The following is a 25,211-nucleotide window of genomic DNA, read 5'->3' as shown; positions in this document are numbered from 1 at the left end:
ACTAAGCTCATACCAAATGTGTGGTGAGATCGTAACAAGGGCGTGGTGAGCTTGAACCTGCTTACGTCACGAGTCATTTTTTGGACCCAACATCCAATAGGAAAATTCAACTGCAGTAGCCACCGTTCAACCTGAAGAGGGCAGCACTCAGACGGTTTTACAACATATATTGTAGTATTGAAACACTTAATATCCAAATGTCAAAAAACTTACTAAAATCAATGAACAGCACTAATAAAGCTTCATTTTTACAGATTATTAACTTAAAAAAGTTGGTTTAGGGTTTAGTTACTCTTTAATCACAGTGGACGGAGGGCGGGACAAATATCACAACAACCAACCGGCTCACAGCTCAAGTATCACAGCAACCAAAGCGCTCGGCTGAAAAAACAGCTGGTATTCGGCGTCCTCCAGGCGTTTTCAGCCGCGTTTAAAAACTTTGATGTGCACGCTACCTAAGCCAAAATTATAAAACAACTTATAAATAACAAATAGTAGCTTGCCTACAGTATATGGGCAGGTGGGGCTGTGCCTGTTTTATACAGTCTATGTGCAGTGCCACACCAAATTATTAATCCACTTGAAAACACAGAACTCAACATAAACTGAATTAGTAACCCTGCTGAAAAACCAGCATCAAACCAGCATAGACGATAGAAGATGAGCAGCTGAGGCAGTGGCTGATGGCGACGCGTTAAACTTAAAAAGCTCACTCAAGCGCCTTTATGTTTGTTTCTGTTAGAATCTAATTCTAAGCAGGTCTAGAGGTATGACAGTTTCTATTAAGTTCGGTACTTAGGTTGTTAGGTGAGGATCTGAGGTGAGCAGCAGAGAAATCTGATATAGATCCTTTGCAAACACATGACCTAGACCACGTGACGACACCATGCTGGACGGCAAAATCACTGACGCACTAGGTTGATGATCAGTAATAGACGAGCGGGATTTTTGATTCGTTTTAAACAGTTTAAATATATATTACACTAAAATACATGTCTTCTTATATTAAGGAAGTTGTTGTGCCGTTATCGGTCGAGGTAGGGCATTTGGTAGGTCCTCACAAAAAGCGCTATTTAGAGAAGTTAACGGGACTGGATACTGACCCTTACCTTCTTCCTCCTTCAATTTTCACGGACCTCATTAAATCGCCGAGTCTGCCCGACTTCAGCCTGCATGATTTGTACCACTAACGTTATGTGGTAAACGGGATATCCCCATACACTGGTGCTGATCTTAAGGCTTTTAAAAATCTACAGAGCTGCCAACTTCTGAGTTCAGCTTGGAGTGAGATTTTTTTTTGGGGGGGGTGGGGGGTTTGTGGTAATAATTTTTAATATACGGTAAGTCCTAACCATTTGCCAATTGATAATAGTGTGGATTTTAGCTATTTCTGTGTTAAATAGTTGGAAAAGACTGCGTTAAAAATGGTTCACAATACAAATCTAATCATATTTTAGAAATTGAATTGAAATAAAAGCTTTTACTGAGTTTAAATGCCTGATATTAGAGTCTTTACTATTATTTTATACACTTCTATTATGCTTTTCTTCTGATAAAAGTGCCAAAAAAGTTCAGTTAAAATCTAATGAATAGGCTACTGGTCTCTGTAAAATGTATAACTGCAGATAACAGCAGCTTTGATTCAGTTTATCCACTGAGAAAGAGAAGCGTAAAGTGATGATTTGTGATTGGTGATAGAGGGACTGTCACAATCTAATAAACCAAATGAGTAGTTTATATTAAACTAAAGCAACAGATAATGTGTATGTCAAGACCATATCATTATATTTCGTATATATGCTACAGCAGTGACAACGCCAAAGAAAAGGACTACATTTCCCAGAATGCACCTGCACCCACTCATCTGCCCTCACCCTATGGGCTTGACGGGAAAATTCAAACTCGCGAACCGTTACAGCCTGGAGTACTCGGTGTCTTTGTTTGCTCATCAACAGATCAGGTTTCTGGGTAAAGATGATGTAAGTTTATTCATTCAATTTTAAAAATCAAACAGGTTAAATAGTAAACAGATGTGTTATGATGTATGTGATTTTGATTTTTAATTCTGTGTTTGACAGAGAAATAATGAAGTAACAGTGGAAGCTAAAACATCAGACTGATCCAGACACTGAAGAAATTGAGGTCACTGCAATCTGGCCAAAATGATGTAATTTTAATAATGAAATTATTAAATCAAAGAGTTTAAATAGTAAATAGAGGTGTTATGATGTAACGTTATGTGATTCTATTTTTTTATTCTGTAAACACAGACTGTTGTAACTGTTGTTCCCTGAGAAGGGAACGAGACGCTGTGTCTCTCTTGTCATACTTCCTGCGTCCCTGTAATGCCGTCTTTGGCAATATTTCAGATAGCGATATACTTCCTGGCTCCCGCATCACCCTGTCTTTGTCGTTAAGCCTCACCATTGGTTGAATTTGATATACACATTCAGACGCACTTACCCCTGGAGGTGTCCCCAAAGTCTCACCGCAGTGACGCAGCACGAGTTCCCTCGAAAGGGAACTGTAACAATATATCTTAAAAGGTAACACAATGTAACCTTGCTCTCACTTGAAATGTGTCCCCACATTTAGTCCTTGAATTTGAGGGTATTGGACCTGGAAAGTCCTTGAAAGGTCCTTGAATATGACGTTAACTAAGGTGTGGGAACCCTGATTTTGAGTTGTTTGGTGTGCGATAAACTCTCGTAGTGGTAACATATCTAAGAGAAGAGGACAGGCCCTAGAACTGATCTCTGTGGTACGCCATATTTAACCTGAGAGTGACATGACTTTTCCTCATTTACTCAACTTCCTAAAACCAGTAAAGTCCTACAATGACAAACACGCTTATATTAAAAAGGAAATAAAATGTTTATTAACAAAATCATTTTGTTAGACCACTTTGAGTGCTTTTATCTGTGTCATCTCCTGTCAAACTTGCCGCTGTCTCTTCTCTTCCTGTGCTCGTGCTTGACAACTGTGCACACAGGCGCTTGTCCGCTTAACATAAAGTGCTGTATAAAAGTGTCGTTGCAAGTTTATTAAGGCAGATTAATGAATAGGTTAAGTGAAATTCATTCAATTTATTTTATATAGCACTTTCAAAAGGCCCTATAATGACTGCTGGAATGAATGTCCATTGTTAAATAATGTGAAATGAAAAAAAGACATTCTAAAAATGAAACTTGTGCAGGGGTGAGAAAATTGGCAAAATAATTATGAAAATTAAACACTTTTAAAAAATTGTTCAGTATTCGGGCATTGGCTGAGTGTTTTATTTTGTTCACCAAAAATTTTCCTTTTGGTGCGTCCTTACAGTAAAGTGAAAGTGATTTAGTGTGAAAGGTCATCGCTTCACAAGTCTGGATACTCTCTCGTTCCTGCTCAGATACACCCTGTAAACGCAAATTCCATCACCGGGAATATCTTTTTCAACGTGACCAACTTTGTTTTTTGTTTTTTAAATGTGATAGATGCCTCAAAACCAATAAAAATTGTTTTAGTGAATTGTATTTTTTTTTAACACTTGTGAAGTGGAGAGATACAATTGGACAATCAAATTGGTAAGATGGAAAAGTTATTTTAATTTGCTAACGCAGATTTTGCGTTAGCAATAATATAAAATCAGGTATTTCTACATACACTCCCCTCATCTTATTGAGTCTGTTAAGTTGCACCAAAATAACCATACAACACTTTTGGTATAATACATTTCTTGCATAAAAAGAAAACAATACAGTTAATTGGCTGCTTAATATTTATGCTAATGTTAGCATTAAAAGGTATAAAATTAATACATTGAAGCATCTTATATCATCAATCATTTCTTAAAAACCAGTGAATGTTTCCACAATAATGTTACCAAATGTCTTTAAACAACCACTAACAAAAACTACAATCACCAGAGAGCGCGTTAATTCCGCCATCTTGGTCGAGGAGTTTCACAGCAAAGATCCTACATATTCGTAAGTCACTGCACTAGCGGTCAGCTTCGCAACGTCTCTGGGCAGCCATTTCAGTTATACTAACTAGACCATGTCCTATCCACTTAAATGGGGAAAGACAGATTTCTCTAAAATTGCTCGTAAAGTTCATAGTAAAACAATATATTCTCGATCAATAATTAAACCTGACAATAAGTAACGTTATAACAAATATTTTGTGTATTATGCTTAAATTGTACAAAAAAACCCCAAACATTTTCCATGCTCGTGTAGCTTACGGTGCATACTCAAACGTTGGCACCTCCACATACTGAGTACCCCTTAAGTCTTTAGCACATTTAAACACACAGACGGAAAATTGTATCGAACATCAACGGCCCGCAACATTATTACATTGGTCCTGTCACCTGTGCATTGTGGCTGTTATTCATATGAAGCCACTAGATGGCACTAGTGATATGTCATCATCATAGGTCATTGTAAAAGAGTAATTGTTGAGAGTAATTCGACAGAAACACAGATGTTGAGATTGTACGCAGAAGTATTTTGTTTAAATAACTAACAGAACTACTAACTGAATATAAACCTTTTTGTGAACATTTTTTCCGTCATTATTTTAACTTTTCTTGTGCTGTAAGTCAGAACACAGTTTGTTCATTTAAATCCTCTTTAAACGTGTTAATAGCAATTAGGATACAGATATACTCCAAAACAAGCTTTTAGAAATACTAATATAGAATAATCCCATATGGATCTAGTAAAACTATAGGTGTGTTCAACTTCATGCGCCGCCGCAAGAACTGAGAGGCGGATGACGTCAAAGTACCGCGAGAGCAAGTAAAAATTAGACTTATCCGTAAAGTTTCGAATCGCTCTCGCGGTATTGTGACGCCACGATGTCGAACAAGCCTAATGTTTCTCTCAGTCGCCCCGGATATGTCTTCCTATTTAAAACACAAGATTCAACTCATCAACGAGGACTGAAGAAACACATCAGTAAAACGTGTACAACTGTAAACATTTTTTTTGTAAAATGAACAGTGTAGTTAATATGAAATATGAAATAGTACAGTTCACAATTGTTTTACATAGTATTTCAGAGAAAATGTGTTCTAAAGATCAGGAAAACCTGAAATGTTGGGTTTACAGACAGAAGCCATTCCCACGACGAGTTGTAGCTGCATTAAATTAAATGAGGCTATTAGGGACATCGTCCCAAACGAAATCTTTATATGACATGCGGGAGTTTTTTTATATTTTTAAACCGATGGATTAACTTCGCAGTTTCAACCCTCAGACCTTACGGCAGTAGAGAGAGAAAATCAGTTTTTATTGGCAGATTCCACACATCCCCGATTCATTGGAACTACTCCTATATCACGTTGCCAGTTCAGAACTTATTTGGCTAGGAAGAAGGCTTAAAGGAATTATTTTTTGAGAAATGTAAACGTTATTGTGCTTTTAATCCAAAAAGCGCAGCTTCTTCTCCAGTCACTTCTATTCGTGCCACTTTTCCCCGTGTCAATATGGTGGCGCTGTTGACGTATCGGAGCAGCCTTTATGCTTTAACACTAGAAAGAAGAAGAAGAAGACATGAGGCGGGACTTCCTTCCAAGAGCGGTCGTAGTAAGCATAAATATGTATTAAGCGATGCACTTTCCCCCATCATACTAAAGCCGATGCGTGGTCTTAATGTCTGTAGTCTTTGTTCTACAGGCATCAACCTAACCACGTTTTTTTAGTGAGGATACATATATGCTGAAAGAGCAGAGAGTCGTACGTACACGTTTTAAAAGCTAATATTCTAGCCTGAAAGCCATGTCCGAAGCCGTGTATAAAATGTGTGACGAGCTTGTAAAAGCTGTTAATGTTATGATGGATGCAGAAGCCAGCCAAAGATACCGCCTGGAGGCCCTTCAGGTAAATGATCGTCTTCTGTGAAAGACACATTATGAATTTAGTCGTTCATAAATACATATTGAAGCCAGTTGTAAAAAGCATTGCTTTTGCACCCCAGCTAATTGTAACCGATGTCTTTCGTTTCTCATATTGTTGTTGCATAAGCAGCTAAAGCAGCTATAAATGCTGATTTATAACTAATATGAACATGAATAAGAGAATATTTGAAGAGTTTTGTTGAAAAACGAGATAAGTCCGTTTTTTTAATTGTTCAGAAATTTCGTTTTTTGGTTGTGCATTCCAATTATTATCAATTCAACTGCAGTTGGTTTGTTTAAAAAAAAAACAGCTAAGTTGCACCATAAAACAAAATAATAACATGATAACATTATAATAAACACGTTTTGACATTAGTTTGTGATATGTTTTTAAACGATCTCCTTGTTGTTTAGTTTATTGAAGAGTTCAAAGAGAAATGTCCATTCAGTATTGAGTGTGGTCTTCGGCTAGCAGAGAAATCCCAGACTGCAGTGGTCAGACACTTTGGCTTGCAAATACTGGAACATGTGGTCAAGTAAGTGTCTGAAATCTTAAGCATGCATCATACGGATCATACTGAACAAAGATATAAACCTTCTTTCCATTAATAGGTTTCAATGGAATAACATGTCACTGCAGGAAAAGGTCCAGTTGAAAAACTGCACGATGGGATTGGTATCAAATGTGAGCATCATGGAAATGTATTTCTTATAAATCTTTATGCACGGTCTAATGAGATTTGTTTTTCATGCGTGTTGTATCTCGTTTCAGGGTGTGCATCCGATTTTGGAGGAGGAGTGTCACATTAAGGATGCCCTGTCTCGTATAGTTGTTGAGATGATTAAAAGAGAGTGGCCACAGCAATGGCCTGAAATGCTCACGGAGATGGTGGAGCTGACCGCTTTGGGGGTATCTCAAGGAGTTTTAGTCACATAGATGATGTAGTTGTAGGACAGGATTGTTAAAGTCTCGCTGGGGTGAAATCAAGTTTTTATTGTTGTTTGTATCCCTACTGAAAAGTCCAACATAAGTTGGTAGCTTGTTTAAGATGGTCCTGGCAGAGCTGGTGTGGGTCAGCTGGTCTTCCAGCCTTACCAGCTAAGTCCAGCTTAAAAAGTGACCAAAACACAGCTAGACCAGCTTGCTACGCTAGCAAAACCAGCTAAAACCAAGTTGGGGGACCAGCTCAGCAGGTCTCAGCTGGATGTTTCATTAGGGTATGTCGTGTTTTTAATATGCTTAATTTGTCATTCAACACCATCGCTGAGTATTTTATCCATAATATTTGAGTTTTCTAAGACATTATTTTCCATGGTTTGAAATCGCCTTGGTTTGCTAGGTCACAATCACATCATCAAATTTGAACTTACACGTGCTAAACTTACGCGCAGTGTGTAATGGTGTAACCAGGGGCCCGTTTCAGAAAGGTGGTTAAGTGCAAACTCTGAGTTTGTTAACCCTGAAATAAGGGAAATTCTGAGTTTTCTGTTTCAAAAAGGGAGGTAGGTTAAACCTGAGATGGCGGGGTAAGTCAAGCCTGTTTCAGAAGGAGAGGTAACTTATACTCAGAGTCTGTTTCCGGGCTAACTTACTCTGTGAACCTAACCTGGTCGGTAGCAGGTTTTATCCTGTAAACTCAGAGTTTCTTGTGGTCTCCTCCCCTTTTTTAAAGGAGTAGCGGTGTTTAATCTTGTTAGTTGCTTTAGTACATTCAATCATTGCGCACATTTTTATTATGTACACTGTAAAATATTTTTAGCTGTCTTTAAGTTATAATTAAATTGCCAGTGCAAACCATTTTAACTTACTACTTTATATTTTTATATATTACACTAAACTTTCAACTTAAAAGTTAAAACAGTAAATTGAAATGACTTGTAAAGCTAATATGATATACTTAGGTGCATAGATCGTCTTAGTGACTAAAATGTCATGTACTTTTATAGAGAATCCTGTAGATGATGATGTTGCATTCATTTGTAGAAAGTTAATTTTATGTCCCGAGAGGATTTTGAGAACCCGAGTGTTTTTTTGTCATATCCACTTACATTTATGTGAGCGAAATTATTATTTTTTGCAGTCATTTTAGATATATAAATATCCTTATATGACTAATATCACTCTTTGTGGTGCTCTTACATCTATACAGTTGTTTTGACATTTCTTACATATCCACTTGTTATTATCGCTGGTCTAGTGGGTAGTGCATGTGCAGTAGTTAGAGCAGACGTACTGTCGGTGATCGCCGAGCCGGGATTCAAACTCCGAACTTTTGTTTTATTCATGACAAACATTTGTAAAGTTCATAGCCTTATATGACAAAGTATTATGCTTCATTTCATTTTTAGCTGAGCTGCTGTCATCTTTTTGTCCATGGGATTGCATGTGCATGTAAATGAATATAATAACGTACAGTCATCAGTTTATTTACTTCTGATATTTTAACTGTGATGAAAAATTAAATGTACGCATTTACTAAAGTAGCAATTAGTTGCATTACACTTGCAGTAAGACCTTCAATTTTATTAGTAAAAATGATTAAGACCTCTTTGTCACGTGCTGTTGTCATGGTAAATCGTAATATCTGAGCTCCATTGATGATGGCTTTTCATTGTGGCTGTGCACGCGCTTAACTCAGAGTCAACCTACTTAGAGTTGATTGAACTAACTCAGGTCAGCTGTTCTGTAACAGGAAACTCAGAGTAAGTCAACTCAGAGTTCAAGTTTAAACTCAGAGTTGGTTGAACCTCCTTATTGAAACGGGCCCTTGCTAACATCAGCACCAAAAACAGTTCGTTTACGTATGCATTGTGAAACGGGAGTAGACAGTTATGGGTCTGAAACTACCCAAATTAGCATCTATTTACGAGTATGACAGGATGAAGGCGGGATTAATTAGCATATTCAAATATCTGAGTATGCTTAATAATGGAATTACATTCAAGCAGTTTTATAGACGGTTTCAGCAGTAACAACATAAACACGCAGCTTTCGTGGTCATCACGTAACTTCCGGTAAACTCTGCAAATAATAAATACCAACAAAGTCCTTTTAAAGTAGTTTATTTATATAACAAGCAAAATAAACAACACGTCGATTACATAGGAATCCAAAACATTTGTTATTTTTGATGAGGTATTTGTTTAAGAGTTCAGTTTCAGCAACTTGTCAGTCCATTAAACAAACAGAAACTTGAAGTAAAGTTCGGACCAGACGCTTATCGTGTCACTGCACGTGCGCCCGATGAAACGATCTATAGCATGTAGAAATTATTGCCACAGGATACTTGTACATATGCTATTACAATGCTCAAAAATTTGTTTTTTTTTTTGTGATAAAATGATCGGCTACAGGGAGACTTTAACATTCTTGTTTTGAAATAAGCATTGTCATGACAATGTTTTCCTTGGCTCTGGTTTATATGGTTTTTAAAGTTATCCCTAATTCTCTTTAGGATGTTCAGACAGAACTTGTGATGCTTGTCCTGCTGCGGTTAGCTGAGGATGTGATCACGTTTCAGACGTTACCTATTCAAAGACGGCGAGATATCCAGCATAGCCTTACACAGAATATGGACAGCATCTTTGCCTTCTTCCTCAGCATATTACAGCGCCATGTGAATGAGCATCAGAAGTTGGTTAGTTTTGGAGACATTCATGAGCTCATGGCATTGCATGTTTGAATGTATCTATATTTTGCTGTATGCTGTGATATTCACAATCTTAATGGGTTTATCCTTGTTTTATAGAAAAGTGTTGTTGGTCAGGAATCAAGGGTGAGTTGGACTTTGTTTTTTATTTTATTTATATAGATAAGATATATACTGTAGTTTTTTACCATTTTTTTTATTCACAGGTTAAAGCTCACTTGCGAGTTAGTGTGGCTACTCTCAATACTCTAGCTGGGTATATTGATTGGGTAGCCATTGGCCACATCACTAATGATAACTGTCGTCTTGTGGAGGTCCTGTGTTTATTACTAAGTGAGCCTGAGCTGCAGTTGGAGGCTGCAGAGTGTCTTCTCATTGCCATTAGTAGGAAAGTGAGTAAATGCTACCTCTCTTCGGAAAATACTTTATGTTGACTAATTTATGTGTTTTGTTGAAAGTTTTTATTGTCATTCTGATGAGTCCAGCTGATCTTTTCATGCGATAAAAGGGCAAATTTGTTGAGCTGGTATTAACATAAAAAAAAAAGACCAATAAACTTGCACTATAAACGTATCATTAAAAGTTGTCCATGTGACTGAGGAGCAATATTCATCAACTGAAGCCGCCTGTTAGGTCTGTGTGACTGTGGGTTCACACCAGACGCATTTTGAGGCATCAAATTCGCGTCTAGTTTGCCGCTTGAACATTTTTAATGCATTCGCGTGTGTAGAGCTAAGCAGACGTGCGGAAAAAGCAAGCATTTGAAATTGTAGTCATCAAGACATTCACGCAGAAATTCGCGTCATGGGAGGGGCTTCTGCGACTCCGCTTGCTTCCTATAATCACGTCACTACTAGAGCAAGCTGCTGATTGGTTAACGCAGCACGTTTTTCCACCATAGTTCAAATTTTTCAATTCACGCGTTTGCCGCGCAAATGAGGCGGAATCGTGTCTACCACGCCGTGCTTAAAGGAATAGTCTACTCATTTTCAATATTAAAATATGTTATTACCTTAACTAAGAATTGTTGATACATCCCTCTATCATCTGTGTGTGTGCACGTAAGGGCTGGAGCGCGCTGCGACGCTTCGATAGCATTTAGCTTATTTAGCCCATTCATTCAATGGTACCATTTAGAGATAAAGTTAGAAGTGATCAAACACAGCAACGTTTTTCCTATTTAAGACGAGTAGTTATACGAGCAAGTTTGGTGGTACAAAATAAAACTTAGCGCTTTTCTAAGCGGATTTAAAAGAGGAACTATATTTTATGGCGTAATAGCACTTTTGGGAGTACTTCGACTCGCCTGAAAAGTCCGCTCCCCTTCTCACTCTAATAATGGTAGAGGGAGGGTGTTACTGCGCCGAGTCAAAGTACTCCCATAAGTGCTATTACACCATAAAATATAGTTACTCTTTTAAATCCGCTTAGAAAAGCGCTACGTTTTATTTTGTACCACCAAACTTGCTCGTATAACTACTCGTCTTAAATAGGAAAAACGTTGATGTGTTTGGTCACTTCTAACTTTATCTCTAAATGGTACCATTGAATGAATGGGGCTAAGCTAAATGCTATCAAAGCGTTGCAGCGCGCTCCAGCGCTTACGTGCACGCACACAGATGATAGAGGGATGTATCAACAATTCTTAGTTAAGGTAATAACATATTTTAATATTGAAAATGAGTAGACTATTCTTTTAACGCCTCATTCTCGCCGCGAGACCTCCAGACATCCGTCAACGCGTCTTCACATTGACTTAACATTGAAATCCCTCGTGTTTGACGTCTCTACCGCGGTTTGTGTGAACACAGCATAATGCGCAAATTGGGCGGATTTAGTGTTGCTGTGGCAAACGCGCAAGTTGAAAAATTTGAACTTTGGCAGGAAAAACCCGCTGCGTTAACCAATCAGTAGTGACGTGATTACAGGAAGTGAGGGGAGTCGCAGAAACCCCTCCCATGATGCAAATTTCCGTGTGAATGTCTCGAATGATTAGAATTTCACGCGCGAATGAAGCGAGTAAACTCAAAATGTTCAAGCGGCAAAATAGACGCGGTAGATGTGAATTTGACCCACGATAAGGGGCTGACCAAAATTTGTGTTTTTCACATACCAGCTGTAATTAAAATGATTCAGATTATGTTCATGAATACTTTATTGCGTTACTAATTGAAAAGTGATTTGAGTAGGCTATAATATAATTATTTACAGTGCTATTCGTTGGCATAAGGAAAGTGTTTGTTTGTTTGTTACACTGTTTAGATTAAAACATTTTTTAAGTGAATTGTACTTCTACAGGGTAAGTTGGAGGAAAGGCAACCATTCATGGTGCTGTTTGAAGAAGCTGCCATGAATTACATCCTGTCTGCTGCACAGTAAGTGAGCTGCTTGACGTACTTTAAAAACTTGTAATAATTGGACTGTTTGAGGATTACATACAATTGGACTTTATTTTTTTTACCTAGGTCTGCAGATGAGGCAGCTCTATGTAATCAGTGAGTTAACATTATTTTTTTAAAAGAAATCTAGGGGTGCACATAACTTTTTTTGTCCTGGTTCTCAAAGGAGCATCTGGAGATGTTGCCTGGTACTGACACTATTCATAGAAAAGACATCCTACATCCCTAATCTTATGACTACTCACCATATCTCTTTGGTTAAGTAAAGGGATAATGTAGAGGCAGCCGGTAGTTATCGGGAAATAAGCCCCGACAGTGTGATCAGGACCCGACGCGAAGCGGAGGGTCTTGTATCACACTGAAGGGGCTTATTTTGCAATAACTACCGGCTGCCTCTACATTATCCCGCTTATTACACAGCTACTTGTCACATAAGAAAAAAAACGGACATGAATATGAATTTGAAACATTTTATTGGCATATTTGTTTTAAATGAACATTTTTATACTTCCGCGAAACTTTGTCCATTCTTAATTGTGGTTGTCCAGTGTTTGTCTCAAGATGGCGCCAAACAGTAATCTTTATTGATCTTTATTGGCGCAGAGCGATTTTAATCGTACAAGTAGTACCGGCTATGCGTTATTACTTTGGAGCGGTTATTATTTGAAAAGAACGAACCTGCAAATGTCTCAACTGACCAATCAGAATCAAGCATTCCAGAGAGCCGCGTAATAAAGCTTGGTAGACGATTATGTACATAAAATAAAGTATTCCTGGTTATTGTTTTTCACGCATGTAACCTTTATAAATAACTACTAGTCTAACTCATATAAATTTCAAATATTGTTAGTAAATGGGCAGTAATAAAATAACCAAATTATGAGGAATAACACGAATAAATACAATATTATAAACATACAAATGAAATAAACAGTGCTGTTCATGTTTTTAGGTAGGTTTGTAGTTTTCAGGTAGAGTACAGAAACTAAATAAAGTAATCAGATAATACTGCATAGTCTTTTCTGTGTAAACTGGATTAATCTCTATTAAAGTTACAAAAGGAAATTATGATTTTCTTTGTTTGTGGTTTGATTAACATTGAAAACAGCATCAGGTTTATACTCTAAAAATGCTGGGTGTACTGTCACTTTAAATGCACAGATCCAATATATTGTTACACAGGCATTTTATTTCTCAACTGCTTGTATTTATTTAATGTGTAAAAGAGGTTTACTGCTATAAATTAGGGCATTTTGTTTTAAAATGTCCGCTCAAGTGCAAGAAAACCAACTCTGTTGGCATTTGTCTTTACTATTTGCTTGTACTAGCAAGCTGTGTGAAGCATTGAGATGCGAATCGCGCTCGTGCTATAGAGGTGCGTGCAAAACTTATCAAACAATGTGAGTAAAGTATTAAAATCTTAAATATTTACATTGGCCAATCCGGCCGGTGACTACGTAACAAATTCCAGCAACGTTGGTACACATTAGGAGTGGTGTCTGGGGCACTTTTTTTTTTTTTTAAATGCGCACCGGTTATGTCCACCCCTGATTATATCTTTTGTGTATTTATTTTATTTAACTGTGATGTGACATCTTTGTAACACTTTCCTGTTTACAATTTAGATCATCAAATGGGATCGTGGAAAGAAAATATGCTTTTTTAAAGCGTCTGTGTCAGGTTCTCTGTGCCCTTGGCAGCCAACTCTGCTCTCTGGTGGTGAGCTAACAACTTAATAAACACCTTTTTTTAATCTTTTGAGAACATGTAAGAGATGTTTCGGTTTCTTTTTAGGGTTCTGATGATAAAGTGAAAGTTCCTGTTAACCTGAATAAATTTATGGAAGCACTTCTGTCCTTTACTACCCATCCAAGCCAGGTAGGACGGCATTATAGCCACTTATTATACGCTTATTGTGGTAGCCCATTCATTTTTATAATAACATATATTTTGTTTTATTCTTCCTTTCATTCCTAACACAGTTTCTGAGGTCTTCCACCCAGCTCACATGGGGCAACCTATTCCGACATGAGATTTTATCAAAAGATGCTGTAGTTGTCGAAATGGCCATTAAATATTTAAATGCGGCAAGAATCAATCTTGTTAAGGTAGGTTTTACTGTATGTTTTCTCGAGGCAGAACATTCTGGGTAACTGCTGTGATACAAATGCTCTGTTTACTTTTTACAGACTGGATTTCCCTCCAGAAATGATCATCAAAGCTGTGAATTCTCCAGAGTGGACTATGATAGTGATGAAGATTTTAACTCCGCCTTTAATTGTAAGTTACAGTTAGGGTTGGTAACTTGTTCCTTATTTAACGTAATCAACCATTTTTTTTTTATAAAATGACGAGACTAAAAGGTTCAGCAGTGACTTTTCAGTTTTAGTTTGACAATGAGATGACGCAGAACCTTACCACTTTAAATTTGATCAATCAGGCCAATTGTGATCAATTGTGTTTTTGAACTAAAATTAAAAATTTACTAGAAGTATATAAAAATGTTCTTAGTGCCAAACTAAATGTGTTCAGTCCATTGTCTTGCTCTAATATGCGCTTGACTTGCGTGTTGCTTTGGTATGTAGTCAAGTCACCTTTATTTATATTGCACTTTATATAATACATAATGCTAGATATTAGGTTGGCAAACACTTAAAACAATTTACAGACACATCTAGATGTGTATCTTGTGTAATAATGAAACAAATACAACAATGTGGTAAGCAAACATATATATGCAGTTTTAGACAATTGCACTATTAATTATTACGTAAAAGTTTGCATTCTTTAAGGATTAGTCTATTTTCTTAAAAAGAAAATCTTTCTTTGTTCAGTCGAGAAGAAATTATGTTTTTTGAGGAAAATATTACAGGACTTTTCTCATTTTAATGGACTTTAATGGACCCCAACACTTAACACTTAACTCAACACTTAACAGTTTTTTAAAACAGAGTTTTAAAAGACTAAACAATCCCAAACGAGGGATAGGGGTCTTATCTAGCAAACCGATTGTAATTTTTGACAAGAAAAAAAATGCACTTTTAAACCACAACTTCTTGCCTATCTCCGGTCATGTGACTCGCCAGCGTGACCTCACGCAATACGTCATCACGTCAAGAGGTCACGGATGACGTATGTGAAACTCCGCCCCAGTGTTTACAAGTGTGGTGAAAGAGGACCGTTCCGCATTGTTGTATGTGGAATGATACAAATTAATGTCTTTGTGTCAGCTTATTATTTAAAATGGTCCGCATGTGTGAGTTTCACATATGTAACACGTGACCTTTCTACGTCACTACGCAATTACATGAGGTCGCGCTGCCGCTTCACAGGACCGGAGATAGACAAAAAGTTGTGGTTTAAAAGTGTATAATTTTTATTTTAATTGTCGAAAAAATGATAATCGTTTCGCTAGAAAAGACCCTTATGCTTGGGATCATTTGGAGTCCTTTGAAACTGCAATTTTAAACTGTTAAATGTTGGTGTCCATTTAAATGAGGAAAAATCCTGGAATGTTTTCCTCAAAAAACATAATTTCTTCTCAATTGAACAAAAAATTCAACATTTGAATGACATGGTGGTGAGTAAATGATCTGGATTTTGGACTAATCCTTTAAGACTAAATCTAAATCTAAGAAACTAAAATGGGAAAATATTTGTCTAGGTTTCGAAATCAATACTGTATTAGTGTTTACGTTGTTTTGGCTGCGACATTTAGCTCAAATGTTTTGTGATTTTTATAAACTGCTTTACTCTGTTTTTTTATTCTGTAAATAAATGTTAAAATCCTTTTTTATTAATTTGTATTTTTATAATGTGCATAGATTTCAGGGCACTGCAGGGGAAAACAGTTCGCCAGGCTTGTTGTATTGTCCCGTATAATGCCTTCCGGATTGCAAGTGTGTGGCTGAAGTATCAAGTCAGCGCACCTATAGATACTGGAAATACTACATGTAAGTACTGTGTCTACACATGATTATTTTACTTCACTCTGTCATCTGCACAAAGGCTTCTTCAGTTCTTGGAAATGTGCTGTAGATTCATTACGGTCGGTGAAACTCTTATTTTTTTTGTCTAACGATTATTTTTAGGGCTTGAGCACAAAAGACACAAAACTTGGTACACACATTGTTCTCAACAACCAGAATAACCAACAACCAAAGTATTAGTTGTCTCAGTGGCCATAGCAACAGTAACACCCTCTGAAAGTATTGACATCACTTTCTTTAGATCACACAACATTTTACCTCAAACGCCAGCATATTCATGATCTTGTACTAAATCAGTAAAGATGCCCTTGCACTGCTTGCATTACTACACCAGATGGCACATTTAAGTACACAAAAAAAAAAGTTTCAGCTGCCCTCGCATGCATAAGCAAACAGCATAGGACCCGTATCCACATAAAATAAGTCATAAAATCAATCTTTAGTTTTATTTTGGTAATAGTTAACACATAAATTTGGTGCTTCCTGAACACAACAAACATGTTTTGTAACGTCCATATCTGACGTTATTTAAGTTGCTCCATGTAAAATTTGGAAAGCACAGTATGTGATAAAATAAGACGTTATGCTATATTAGATTAGATTTTTTATGTTTGATGCTTTGTGATTTTTTTTTTTTTACCATTTAGCTACTTTGTCATTGCAACACCATTTATGTTGTGACAAAAATCCAATATAAATCAAACAGAGGTGCTGCTTGGTGTCTGGGAAAAATAGAAATAGATTTGTTAGTTCAGTGCAAAGTTTAAAGATTTATTTAAGAGAAGGTAAAGAGAAGTTTGCCACACGTTAAAAGGTATAAAAACCACTGTTTTGTGTTTAAGGCCTAATCCCATTTCTCTGTCTTACCCCTTACCCCTACCCAATTGGGATAGCTCTTACTCTCACGTGAACATGCAAAACTAAGGGGTAGGGGTAAGGGGAAGGGGTAAGACAGAGAAATGGGATTGGGCCTTAGTATGACAATTATAATAAATTATGTTAAGTAATCGAAATTAAAATATTCATTTCTAGAAATATTGTGCTTTCTTCTACTTATGTTAAAATGTCCCTCCGTCTTTTTCCGGCGACCAGACAGGTAACAGACCCGGTAACTCAAAAGTAATTATTAAAGGAACATGTCCAGATTTGGGGAATTTAGCTTATTCGCCGTATCCCCCATAGTTAGATAAGTCCATACATACCTTTCTCATCTCCGTGCGTGCTGTAACTCTGTCTGACACAGCCCCTGCTAGCTTAGCTTAGCACAAAGACTGGAAGTGAATGGCTCCAGCTAGCAAACTGCTCCCAATAAGTGACAAAATAACGCGGAAATTTTACTATTTATACCGTGTACAAATGACAAGGTGATATGAGACACAGCGATCTTTTAACAGTATACATACTGGGAACTATATTCTCTGAAGGTGAAGCACTGCTACTTGGCGTAGTGATTTGCTCACAGCACCCGAGAAGCCCCCTGGTGAGGAGCAGAGAGTTCAGTCAGAGTCGTGCAAATCACTCCCCCAAGTAGCAGTGCTTCGTCTTCTGAGAATATAGTTTTCAGTTTGTATTCTGTTAGAAGATTGCTGTGTCTTATATCACCTTGTTATTTGTACACGGTGTGACTATACAAATCCCAACACATAAATAGGAAAATATTTGCGTTATTTTGTCACTTATTGGGAGCAGTTTGCAAGCTGGAGCCATTCACTTTCAGTCTTTGTCTGACGCAGCCCCCGCTAGCTTAGCTTAGCACAGAGTTACAGCATGCACGTAGATAAAAAAGGTATGCATGGACTTATCTAACTATGGAAGATACGGTGAATAAGCTGAGTTCCCAAAATCTGGGCATGTTCCTTTAAACTTACTATTGTGCATCAGGGGAAAGTTACTTACTCAATAACTGATATTTTATTCTTTAAGATATTTTAGGGCATTTTTGCCTTTAATTGAAAGATTTTATTGTAAGGAAAGGACAGGGAAGTACAGGGTGGAGAAAGGGAAACTGGGCCGGCAAAGGACGCTGTGTCGGTACTTGAACTAGCGTTGCTGAAAGCACACTATGCTACGTGGAGCTCTGCCACGTAGAATAAAAGTTAACAAAAACCTGTTATAGATTTCAACTTTAATTTTTACTTCTCATTTCTTTGACATTTGTTTTAGTTCTTCTTAAACTTTTTTTTAAAGTCTATTTAAGATCATTTTATGTGTACAATCAAGTGTGTCTTATGTCGTCTTGTGCAAATTTTTCCTGAATATATGGCATTTCGTTTAACTGTGTACATCCTGTATGTGATTGAAATGAAAGTAAAGCTTTACTGTAAGTTGAAAAAGTTAAAAAGCATTGAACTTTTTTTTTATTGACTTATTGGGCCCTATTTTAACGATCTAAGTGCATTGTCTAAAGTGCACGGCGCACGGTTTAAATGGGCGTGTCCGATGCCACTTTTGCTAATTTAATGACGAGGAAAAAGCTTGTTCATATTTTCCTAATGAGTAATGGGAGTATTTTGGGCGTAACGTGCAATAAACCAATGAGAGTCTTATCTCTCATCCCCTTTAAAAGCAAGTTGCACTGGCGCTATGTCTAATCCCTATTTAGATTACGGACTTTATAAACTGAAAAACTAAGTGGAGGAAGAAGACCACCAATTTAAGATTAATGTTAAAATTGTGTTGTTTTCATTTTTATTGAAATTTACATTTTTTGGATTAAAACCTTTTAAAAGACATTTTCTTTCAGTCATAGAAGTACAAACAGAAGGCTTTTAATTGCTGTAAATGTATTGATATCCTTCATAATCATTGTAATCTCATAAAATAATTTGCAAATATGCAAAAAAGTCCGCTCCCCTTCTCCCTCTCATAATGGGAGAGGGAGGGTGTTACTGCGCCGAGTCGAAGTACTCCCAAAAGTGCTATTACACCATAAAATATAGTTCCTCTTTTAAATCCGCTTAGAAAAGCGCTACGTTTTATTTTGTACCACCAAACTTGCTATCGAAGCGTGCCAGCGCGCTCCAGCGCTTACGTGCACGCACACAGATGATAGAGGGATGTATCAACAATTCTTAGTTAAGGTAATAACATATTTTAATATTGAAAATGAGTAGACTATTCCTTTAAAGCTTGCTGCGAGAGATTTAATTTTCTTACGTGAGGATAGTAATGACTGACAGGACAAAGTTGGAGGATTTGCACAAAAATCCATGACATCAGTACGGATTGCTTCCTGTACTGCGGCTTCGCCCGATCGCGAAAGTGAAAGTAAAACTCGAGCACGCGCTCAAACGCAGTTTAAATACCCAATGCCTGAATGTCATGCACCACAATTACCCATCCAAATCTGTGAGAGAATACATAAGCTTTTAAATATATTTTTCCTCCCTATAACTCAAGATAGCTCGACGGGCAGGGCGGGGAGGCATTTTGATAGCCCGACTGCAAAGCACAATGAAGGCGGTGCGATGCGCTAGTTTTTCCAGGTGTGTCCACGAAATGTGAAATGCCCCTAAGGCTCACCGGAAAAAAACACTTATCTCCACGTCAGCACCTGATGTGTGTAATCAATGGCCGCGTGACGGCGACCAGCGTAGCGCAAGCTTAGGGTTCGGTTCGGTGGAAAAAAAATCTAAGATTCGGCCGAACACGAACCCCGTCAAAAAGCCCAGTATTCGGCCGAATCCTGGATTCGGTGCATCCCTAATTTGTTTAAAGCAAAGCATTTATTTACTTACCAGGCTACAGCTGAAGCAGCTCTTTACACCTTCTAATGTCTAATCATCGCTCCTCATTTATGTCCAAGACACTCAATAATAATCTTTTACATTCAATCCTTTAATCTTTCATATTTAAAAGCGTTTTTGTGCTGCTGCGCATCCATGTATGTGATGAGCAAACCCGCGCTGTCATCCCATTTATAGAGGCATATTCCTAACACGCTCTTTAAATAACAAAAAACATGTTGCACCATTAACTTAAGACTTTAGAGCAGGCTTTAGTTGGTCAATGGTGTAGTCTATTTTAGTTGGCCCAAAATACCAACTCGCCAACAATGCGCCTGAACACACCTCATTTTTAGACCAGAACGCCCATGGGCGCAAATGCATTTGCTATTTAAACGTGAAAATGATCATTGCGCAGGGTTATTTATTATATTGAATTATCATTTATTATATTGAATTAACTTAATTAGAGCTTAACTTGCATTATAACCTTGAACATTCCCTTTGACATGACTTTATTTGTGTTGTGTTGTTTTGTTTACTTTTAAAGCCAAGGCAGGAAAGGGTCTCTGTTCAGCTCTGTCCCCATCAGTGGTTCAGTGGGATGCCATGACTTTCTTCACTGAGAGTGTATTCGGACAACTCTTCAAAACCCTCGAACCAGAGGTACAACCAACCGTTTTAGTTTTTCTACTCAGAGCGGTGATACAAACGTCATATTTAGGTGAATGAAATCTTTTTTTATAATGCCAAAACAGAAATAAAGCTCTTTGTGTTTTCTCTATAGAAACAGCCTGTAGATCTTGGCATGGAGATGCTGCAGGATGTTGTTAACTATGAGACGAGAGATCCTCTCATTCTCTCATGTGTTCTTACCAACATATCCACACTCTTTCCCTTTGTGAAACACCAGCCTCACTTCCTACCTCAAGTACTTTTTAAGGTGAGGTGTGTCAGAAAATTTGAAAAGCTAGCATGCAAGATGTGAGCCGTTTGTACCACAGCTAACAGCAAATAGTTTTCTGACACTGAAATGCTGAAACATGAAAAACCGTTTTATCCCAAATTAAAGGGTGTTACACTTAAGGCAGAAACAATATTTCATTAAAACAGTGTTGCGAAAATAGAAACAATAGAGAAATAGCATAGTGACAGACTTAAGGGCGATTTATAGTCGTGCGTAGGCTATCCGTAGCCAGTGCGTAGCTCTGCGTAGCCTGACGCGCACCTCACAAAAAATTTAACAGCGCGTCAGATCTACGCGGACCGCAAGCGCTGTGATTGGTCCACCAGAACCCCTCCCATCAGGTAAAAAAAAACTGCGTCATAGGTATTTCCGTTTGTGACGGTGAAGACAAAGATGAGCCAAGTTGAGGACTGATTTAACTCAAACTGCATTAAAAGTCGCTGTTTATTTACTTCCATCATTGCTGGTCTTCTCAAATTATACACAACAAGTTGCTGTTTCTTCTTCGTTTGTGGGTTAACTTGCTAAGCTTCTTCTTCTTTCACGTTTGTGCTGCTACTGTGGTTACATGCGTGGATACTGCCTACCAGTGGTCGCGCGTGTGTTTGCACGTCGACGCGGACGACGGCGCAAAAGTATAAATGAAAACCGACGCGGAACCTACGCCGTCGCTGCTACGCCGTAGGACCTACACACGACTATAACGAGCCCTTTAGCTAAACGGTTTGATGAATGTAAAACTTCTCCAAATTGTTGCCAATGTGAGTTTTAAATGCAAAGTTCACCAACCAAAACACGCAAAAAATGTGTCATTTATTCATACTCCTGTTTGAGTTTGTTTCTTCTGTTGAATACATAAGAAGATATTATGCCAAAAGATGTTAGGCACACAGTTAATGCGGTACTCATTTACATCCATAGTGTTTTTACTGCTATGGAAGTCAAAGGATATCTTTGTGGTTAGCATCATTTATTAAAATATCTTCTTGTTTTCAACAGAATAAAAGAACAACATGAGGGGGAGCAAATGACATTTCCATTGATGTCTTTTCTGTTTTTGTTTTAAAGATATTTCCTTCCATTACATTTGAATTGGTTGAAGAAAGCAAGGTAAGGTACCCACGCTTAATCCTAAATATGTCTTTTCCAATCAAACGTTTTTACTTAACTGTCTTTGTTCAGGTGCCTCGAACGCGAGCTATTAAGAACGTGAGAAGACATGCCTGTTCCTCCATTATTAGGATGTGTCGAGATTATTCTGACCTCATGCTGGTATGTTAAAATATAAATGTCCTTCAAAGTACAAAATTTATAAGGTTAAAGTCCATTTTTAAAGCCGATTCACACTGGTGCCATGCGAAAGAACGGAATGCATAGCTAAAGAACTGTGCCTTCATACCGAAGATGAAACCATTGTTTGCCTTTAGCTATTTCACGCCTGTATGGATATAATGGCGATTAATCTATTGGAGAATAAAAGTTTTTTTTGTTTACACCATATATTTGTGTGAACTGTGAATAATAATTATGTATATGCAAGTATGCACACATGCATGTATAATTTTAAGAAAAAATATGTTTATATATTAAGTGTATATAAATTAATATAAATTATACATAAATATACACATGTAAACATTTTTTAAATATATACACAGGGTTTCCACGGATCCTTGAAAGTTTGTGAAATTGGGAGAAAAATTCAAGGCCCTGGGAACTAGTTTTTGAAAGAAATATATTATTCTCTGTGTAGTGTAGGATATCATAAAAATTCTAGACTTTTTAAGCACACGTGCTAAACTGTTTTGTTTAAATGCTTATATTTTCTGTATGCGAATGTTGATTCATATCAAAATGCTTTTTTGCACTTTGTAACTGAGAAGGGAACGAGACGCTGCGTCTCCCTTGCCATACTTCCTGCGTCCCTGTAAAGTCGTCTTTGGCAATATTTTAGATAGCGATATACTTCCTGCATTACCCTGTCTTTGTCGTTAAGCCTCACCATTGGTTGAATTTGATATACACATTCAGACACACTTACCACTGGAGGCGTCCCCAAAGTGTCACCGCAGTGACGCAGCACAAGCTGTATGTAATTAAAATAAATAGTAAAAAATCATATATTGTGATTTCTTTTGTAGATTATGTCTCTCACAGTGGACATGCACCTATGATGAGAATTTCAGACCCCTCCATGATTTCTAAGTGGGAGAACTTGCAAAATAGCAGGGTGTTCAAATACTTATTTTCCTCACTGTATATGATGTAAACAATAACCTTTATTCTGCAATAGATTAATCGCGATTAATCGTTATACAACCCTAATAGGTATAGGAAGGTGGCGCTAATTGATAACAAGCTTCACCATACGAAGAGCTTAACAAAGCTTGTAGAACCACGAGTGGAAAACGGATTAAATAATCACGTGATGTAAAATGTATTTCACTGCTAGCGGTATGAGCAGTGCAGATGAGATTGTTATTAACGCAGTGTTATCATTATACAAACACGAATTGAGATGTCAGAATGTTTTCATATTTATGTAATGATGCTATTTGACTGTTATGACTGCAGTGTTTCTGATGCTTTGTATTATTTACAGATATTGACAATCACTCACATGTATTCACTTCAAAAGCGCTCTCGTTATGCTGTTATATTGTGGATGAAGCACTTCAAACCCTTTGCTTTTTGCGGTGTGAATAACTGCCCCTAGTGTGAAGGCCTTAACTATTGTTTTTGTTCTAGCGCAATATTGCGTTGAACATTTGCGCTGTATATTCGCAAGCAATGTGACGAGACCTATATAGTGCTATATAAGTGGCTATGGTAAAATCGTAAAACTAATAATTTCTACAACGAGGATGTGTAAAGCATAAAAGCCTAAAAGTGAAAATACACATTTCAAGTGGTTGTTATTCTTGCATGTATTTGACCGTTTGCTTGTGTTTTGTAGCCATGCTTTGACATGATGTACGACCATGTCAAGAAGTTGTTCTCAGATGAGTTACTGCTGACGCAGATGGAGAAATCTGCCCTTATAGAAGCCCTGATACTTATCAGCAATCAGTTTAAAGACTATAACAAGCAGAAAGCCTTCCTGGAGGAACTTATGGCATCTGTTACTGCACAGTGGCTCTCAGAAGAAATGAAAAGGTAGAAATAAATGTTCCTGCCCTGACAAATGTACAACTGAGATCATTAAACATATGTAGTCTTGACCCAAGTGAATGGCCACTGGTTTTTATCTGCAAAAACATTTTTTAGTATGTCATGATGATGATTTCAGTATTTGCGCTAATAGTGCTAAAAGATTTGGCTTACATGAGCTTTACAAAGAAATTAACCATTGAACATAATTCATAAAAAGTAATCTGCCGAATTGGCTAATGATTTGTTACCTGCCACAGATGATTTTTACCGCATTTGCGGGTTGGCAGATGTTAATTTCAATGTTTGTAACCATTAGGCCACGACTGCCCCAAAGACATTCACAGCTGCACTTCTGTTTTATAAATCAGACCTGATTTCACAAGTCACATTTTTGAGTTTTTGCTGTATGGAGTATCTTTTTTTTCTTTCCCATTGCAAAATGATATCTCATTAAATGAATTACTGCACATTTTTAAACTGCTGTGAATGTGGGGTTACAGGCCATCCACTTGTTTTAATTTTGAAATTCTAGTGTTCTCCGTTAAGGTGTGCTCATACATCATTTGTGGATGTATCTGGTGATGTGTAAACTTTGTTAACTCTCTTGTGTTTTATGCAGTGTGCTGTTAGATCCTGCCACTTTCTTGGCATACGTTGGAGCTGATCAGGACAGTGACTTACACACAGAGGATCAGATGGGTATCAACAGGGCACGGGTAGGTGACCAATTTCCAAAATGTTAGCATGCAGCTGTTGTGGCAAACCCTTAAGAAAATTAAACTGTTCTTGTTTAAAAGAGCAAAAGTTTAGCAACCATGTTTTTGGTGGGTTAATTACTTGTAGTTCAATAGTTTTTTAATAATATACAAATATCATGGTTAAACTATGGTTGCTAAAGAAATAGCATTAGTTACTGCAGTTAATTTAGTGAAAACAATGAGGGAGATCAAACATCACAAACGGTTAGACAGCCTTTACACTTTTCAGAAGATAAACACCACAGCATACATGCAAACATACCCTCACCTAAAGGATTATTAGGAACACCTGTTCAAATTTTCATTAATTCAATTATCTAATCAACCAATCACATGGCAGTTGCTTCACTGCATTTAGGGGTGTGGTCCTGGTCAGGACAATCTCCTGAATTCCAAACTGAATGTCAGAATGGGAAAGAAAGGTGATTTAAGCAATTTTGAGCGTGGCATGGTTGATGGTGCCAGACGGGCAAGTCTCAGTATTTCACAATCTGCTCAATTACTGTGATTTTCACATGCAACCATTTCTAGAGTTTACAAAGAATGGTGTGAAAAGGAAAAAACATCCATTATTTGTCAGTCCTGTGGGTGAAAATGCCTTGTTGATGCTAGAGGTCAGAGGAGAATGAGCCGACTGATTCCAGCTGATAGAAGAGCAACTTTGACTTTTTGAAATAAGCACTCGT

General features: G+C 37.4%; 1 protein-coding gene across 2 annotated transcripts in view; it reads left to right on the top strand.

The window, feature by feature from the left end:
* The first annotated feature begins 5,570 nt into the window (after positions 1-5,570).
* The window catches only part of xpo5 (exportin 5), a 39,682-nt gene continuing 20,041 nt past the window's right edge, over positions 5,571-25,211 (top strand). The window contains exons 1-20 of one of the 2 annotated variants that reach the window (XM_073872911.1): positions 5,571-5,867; positions 6,299-6,420; positions 6,497-6,569; positions 6,657-6,794; positions 9,340-9,522; positions 9,634-9,660; positions 9,741-9,926; positions 11,833-11,909; positions 12,000-12,029; positions 13,559-13,652; positions 13,728-13,811; positions 13,916-14,041; positions 14,123-14,213; positions 15,758-15,886; positions 20,198-20,313; positions 20,435-20,590; positions 21,683-21,724; positions 21,797-21,886; positions 23,571-23,770; positions 24,387-24,483. In XM_073872911.1, the coding sequence (XP_073729012.1) occupies positions 5,766-5,867; positions 6,299-6,420; positions 6,497-6,569; positions 6,657-6,794; positions 9,340-9,522; positions 9,634-9,660; positions 9,741-9,926; positions 11,833-11,909; positions 12,000-12,029; positions 13,559-13,652; positions 13,728-13,811; positions 13,916-14,041; positions 14,123-14,213; positions 15,758-15,886; positions 20,198-20,313; positions 20,435-20,590; positions 21,683-21,724; positions 21,797-21,886; positions 23,571-23,770; positions 24,387-24,483 (2,163 nt within the window). In that variant the 5' untranslated portion in view covers positions 5,571-5,765. Of the gene's footprint in view, positions 5,868-6,298; positions 6,421-6,496; positions 6,570-6,656; positions 6,795-9,339; positions 9,523-9,633; positions 9,661-9,740; positions 9,927-11,832; positions 11,910-11,999; positions 12,030-13,558; positions 13,653-13,727; positions 13,812-13,915; positions 14,042-14,122; positions 14,214-15,757; positions 15,887-20,197; positions 20,314-20,434; positions 20,591-21,682; positions 21,887-23,570; positions 23,771-24,386; positions 24,484-25,211 lie in introns of both variants that reach the window. The other variant, XM_073872910.1, reaches the window with a different exon arrangement.

Source organism: Misgurnus anguillicaudatus, chromosome 11 (genome assembly GCF_027580225.2).
Source record: "Misgurnus anguillicaudatus chromosome 11, ASM2758022v2, whole genome shotgun sequence".
In the NCBI taxonomy this organism is placed as follows: Eukaryota; Metazoa; Chordata; class Actinopteri; order Cypriniformes; family Cobitidae; genus Misgurnus; species Misgurnus anguillicaudatus.
Note: the sequence above shows the minus strand (reverse complement) of the source record. Positions and strands in the feature narration are given on the sequence as shown.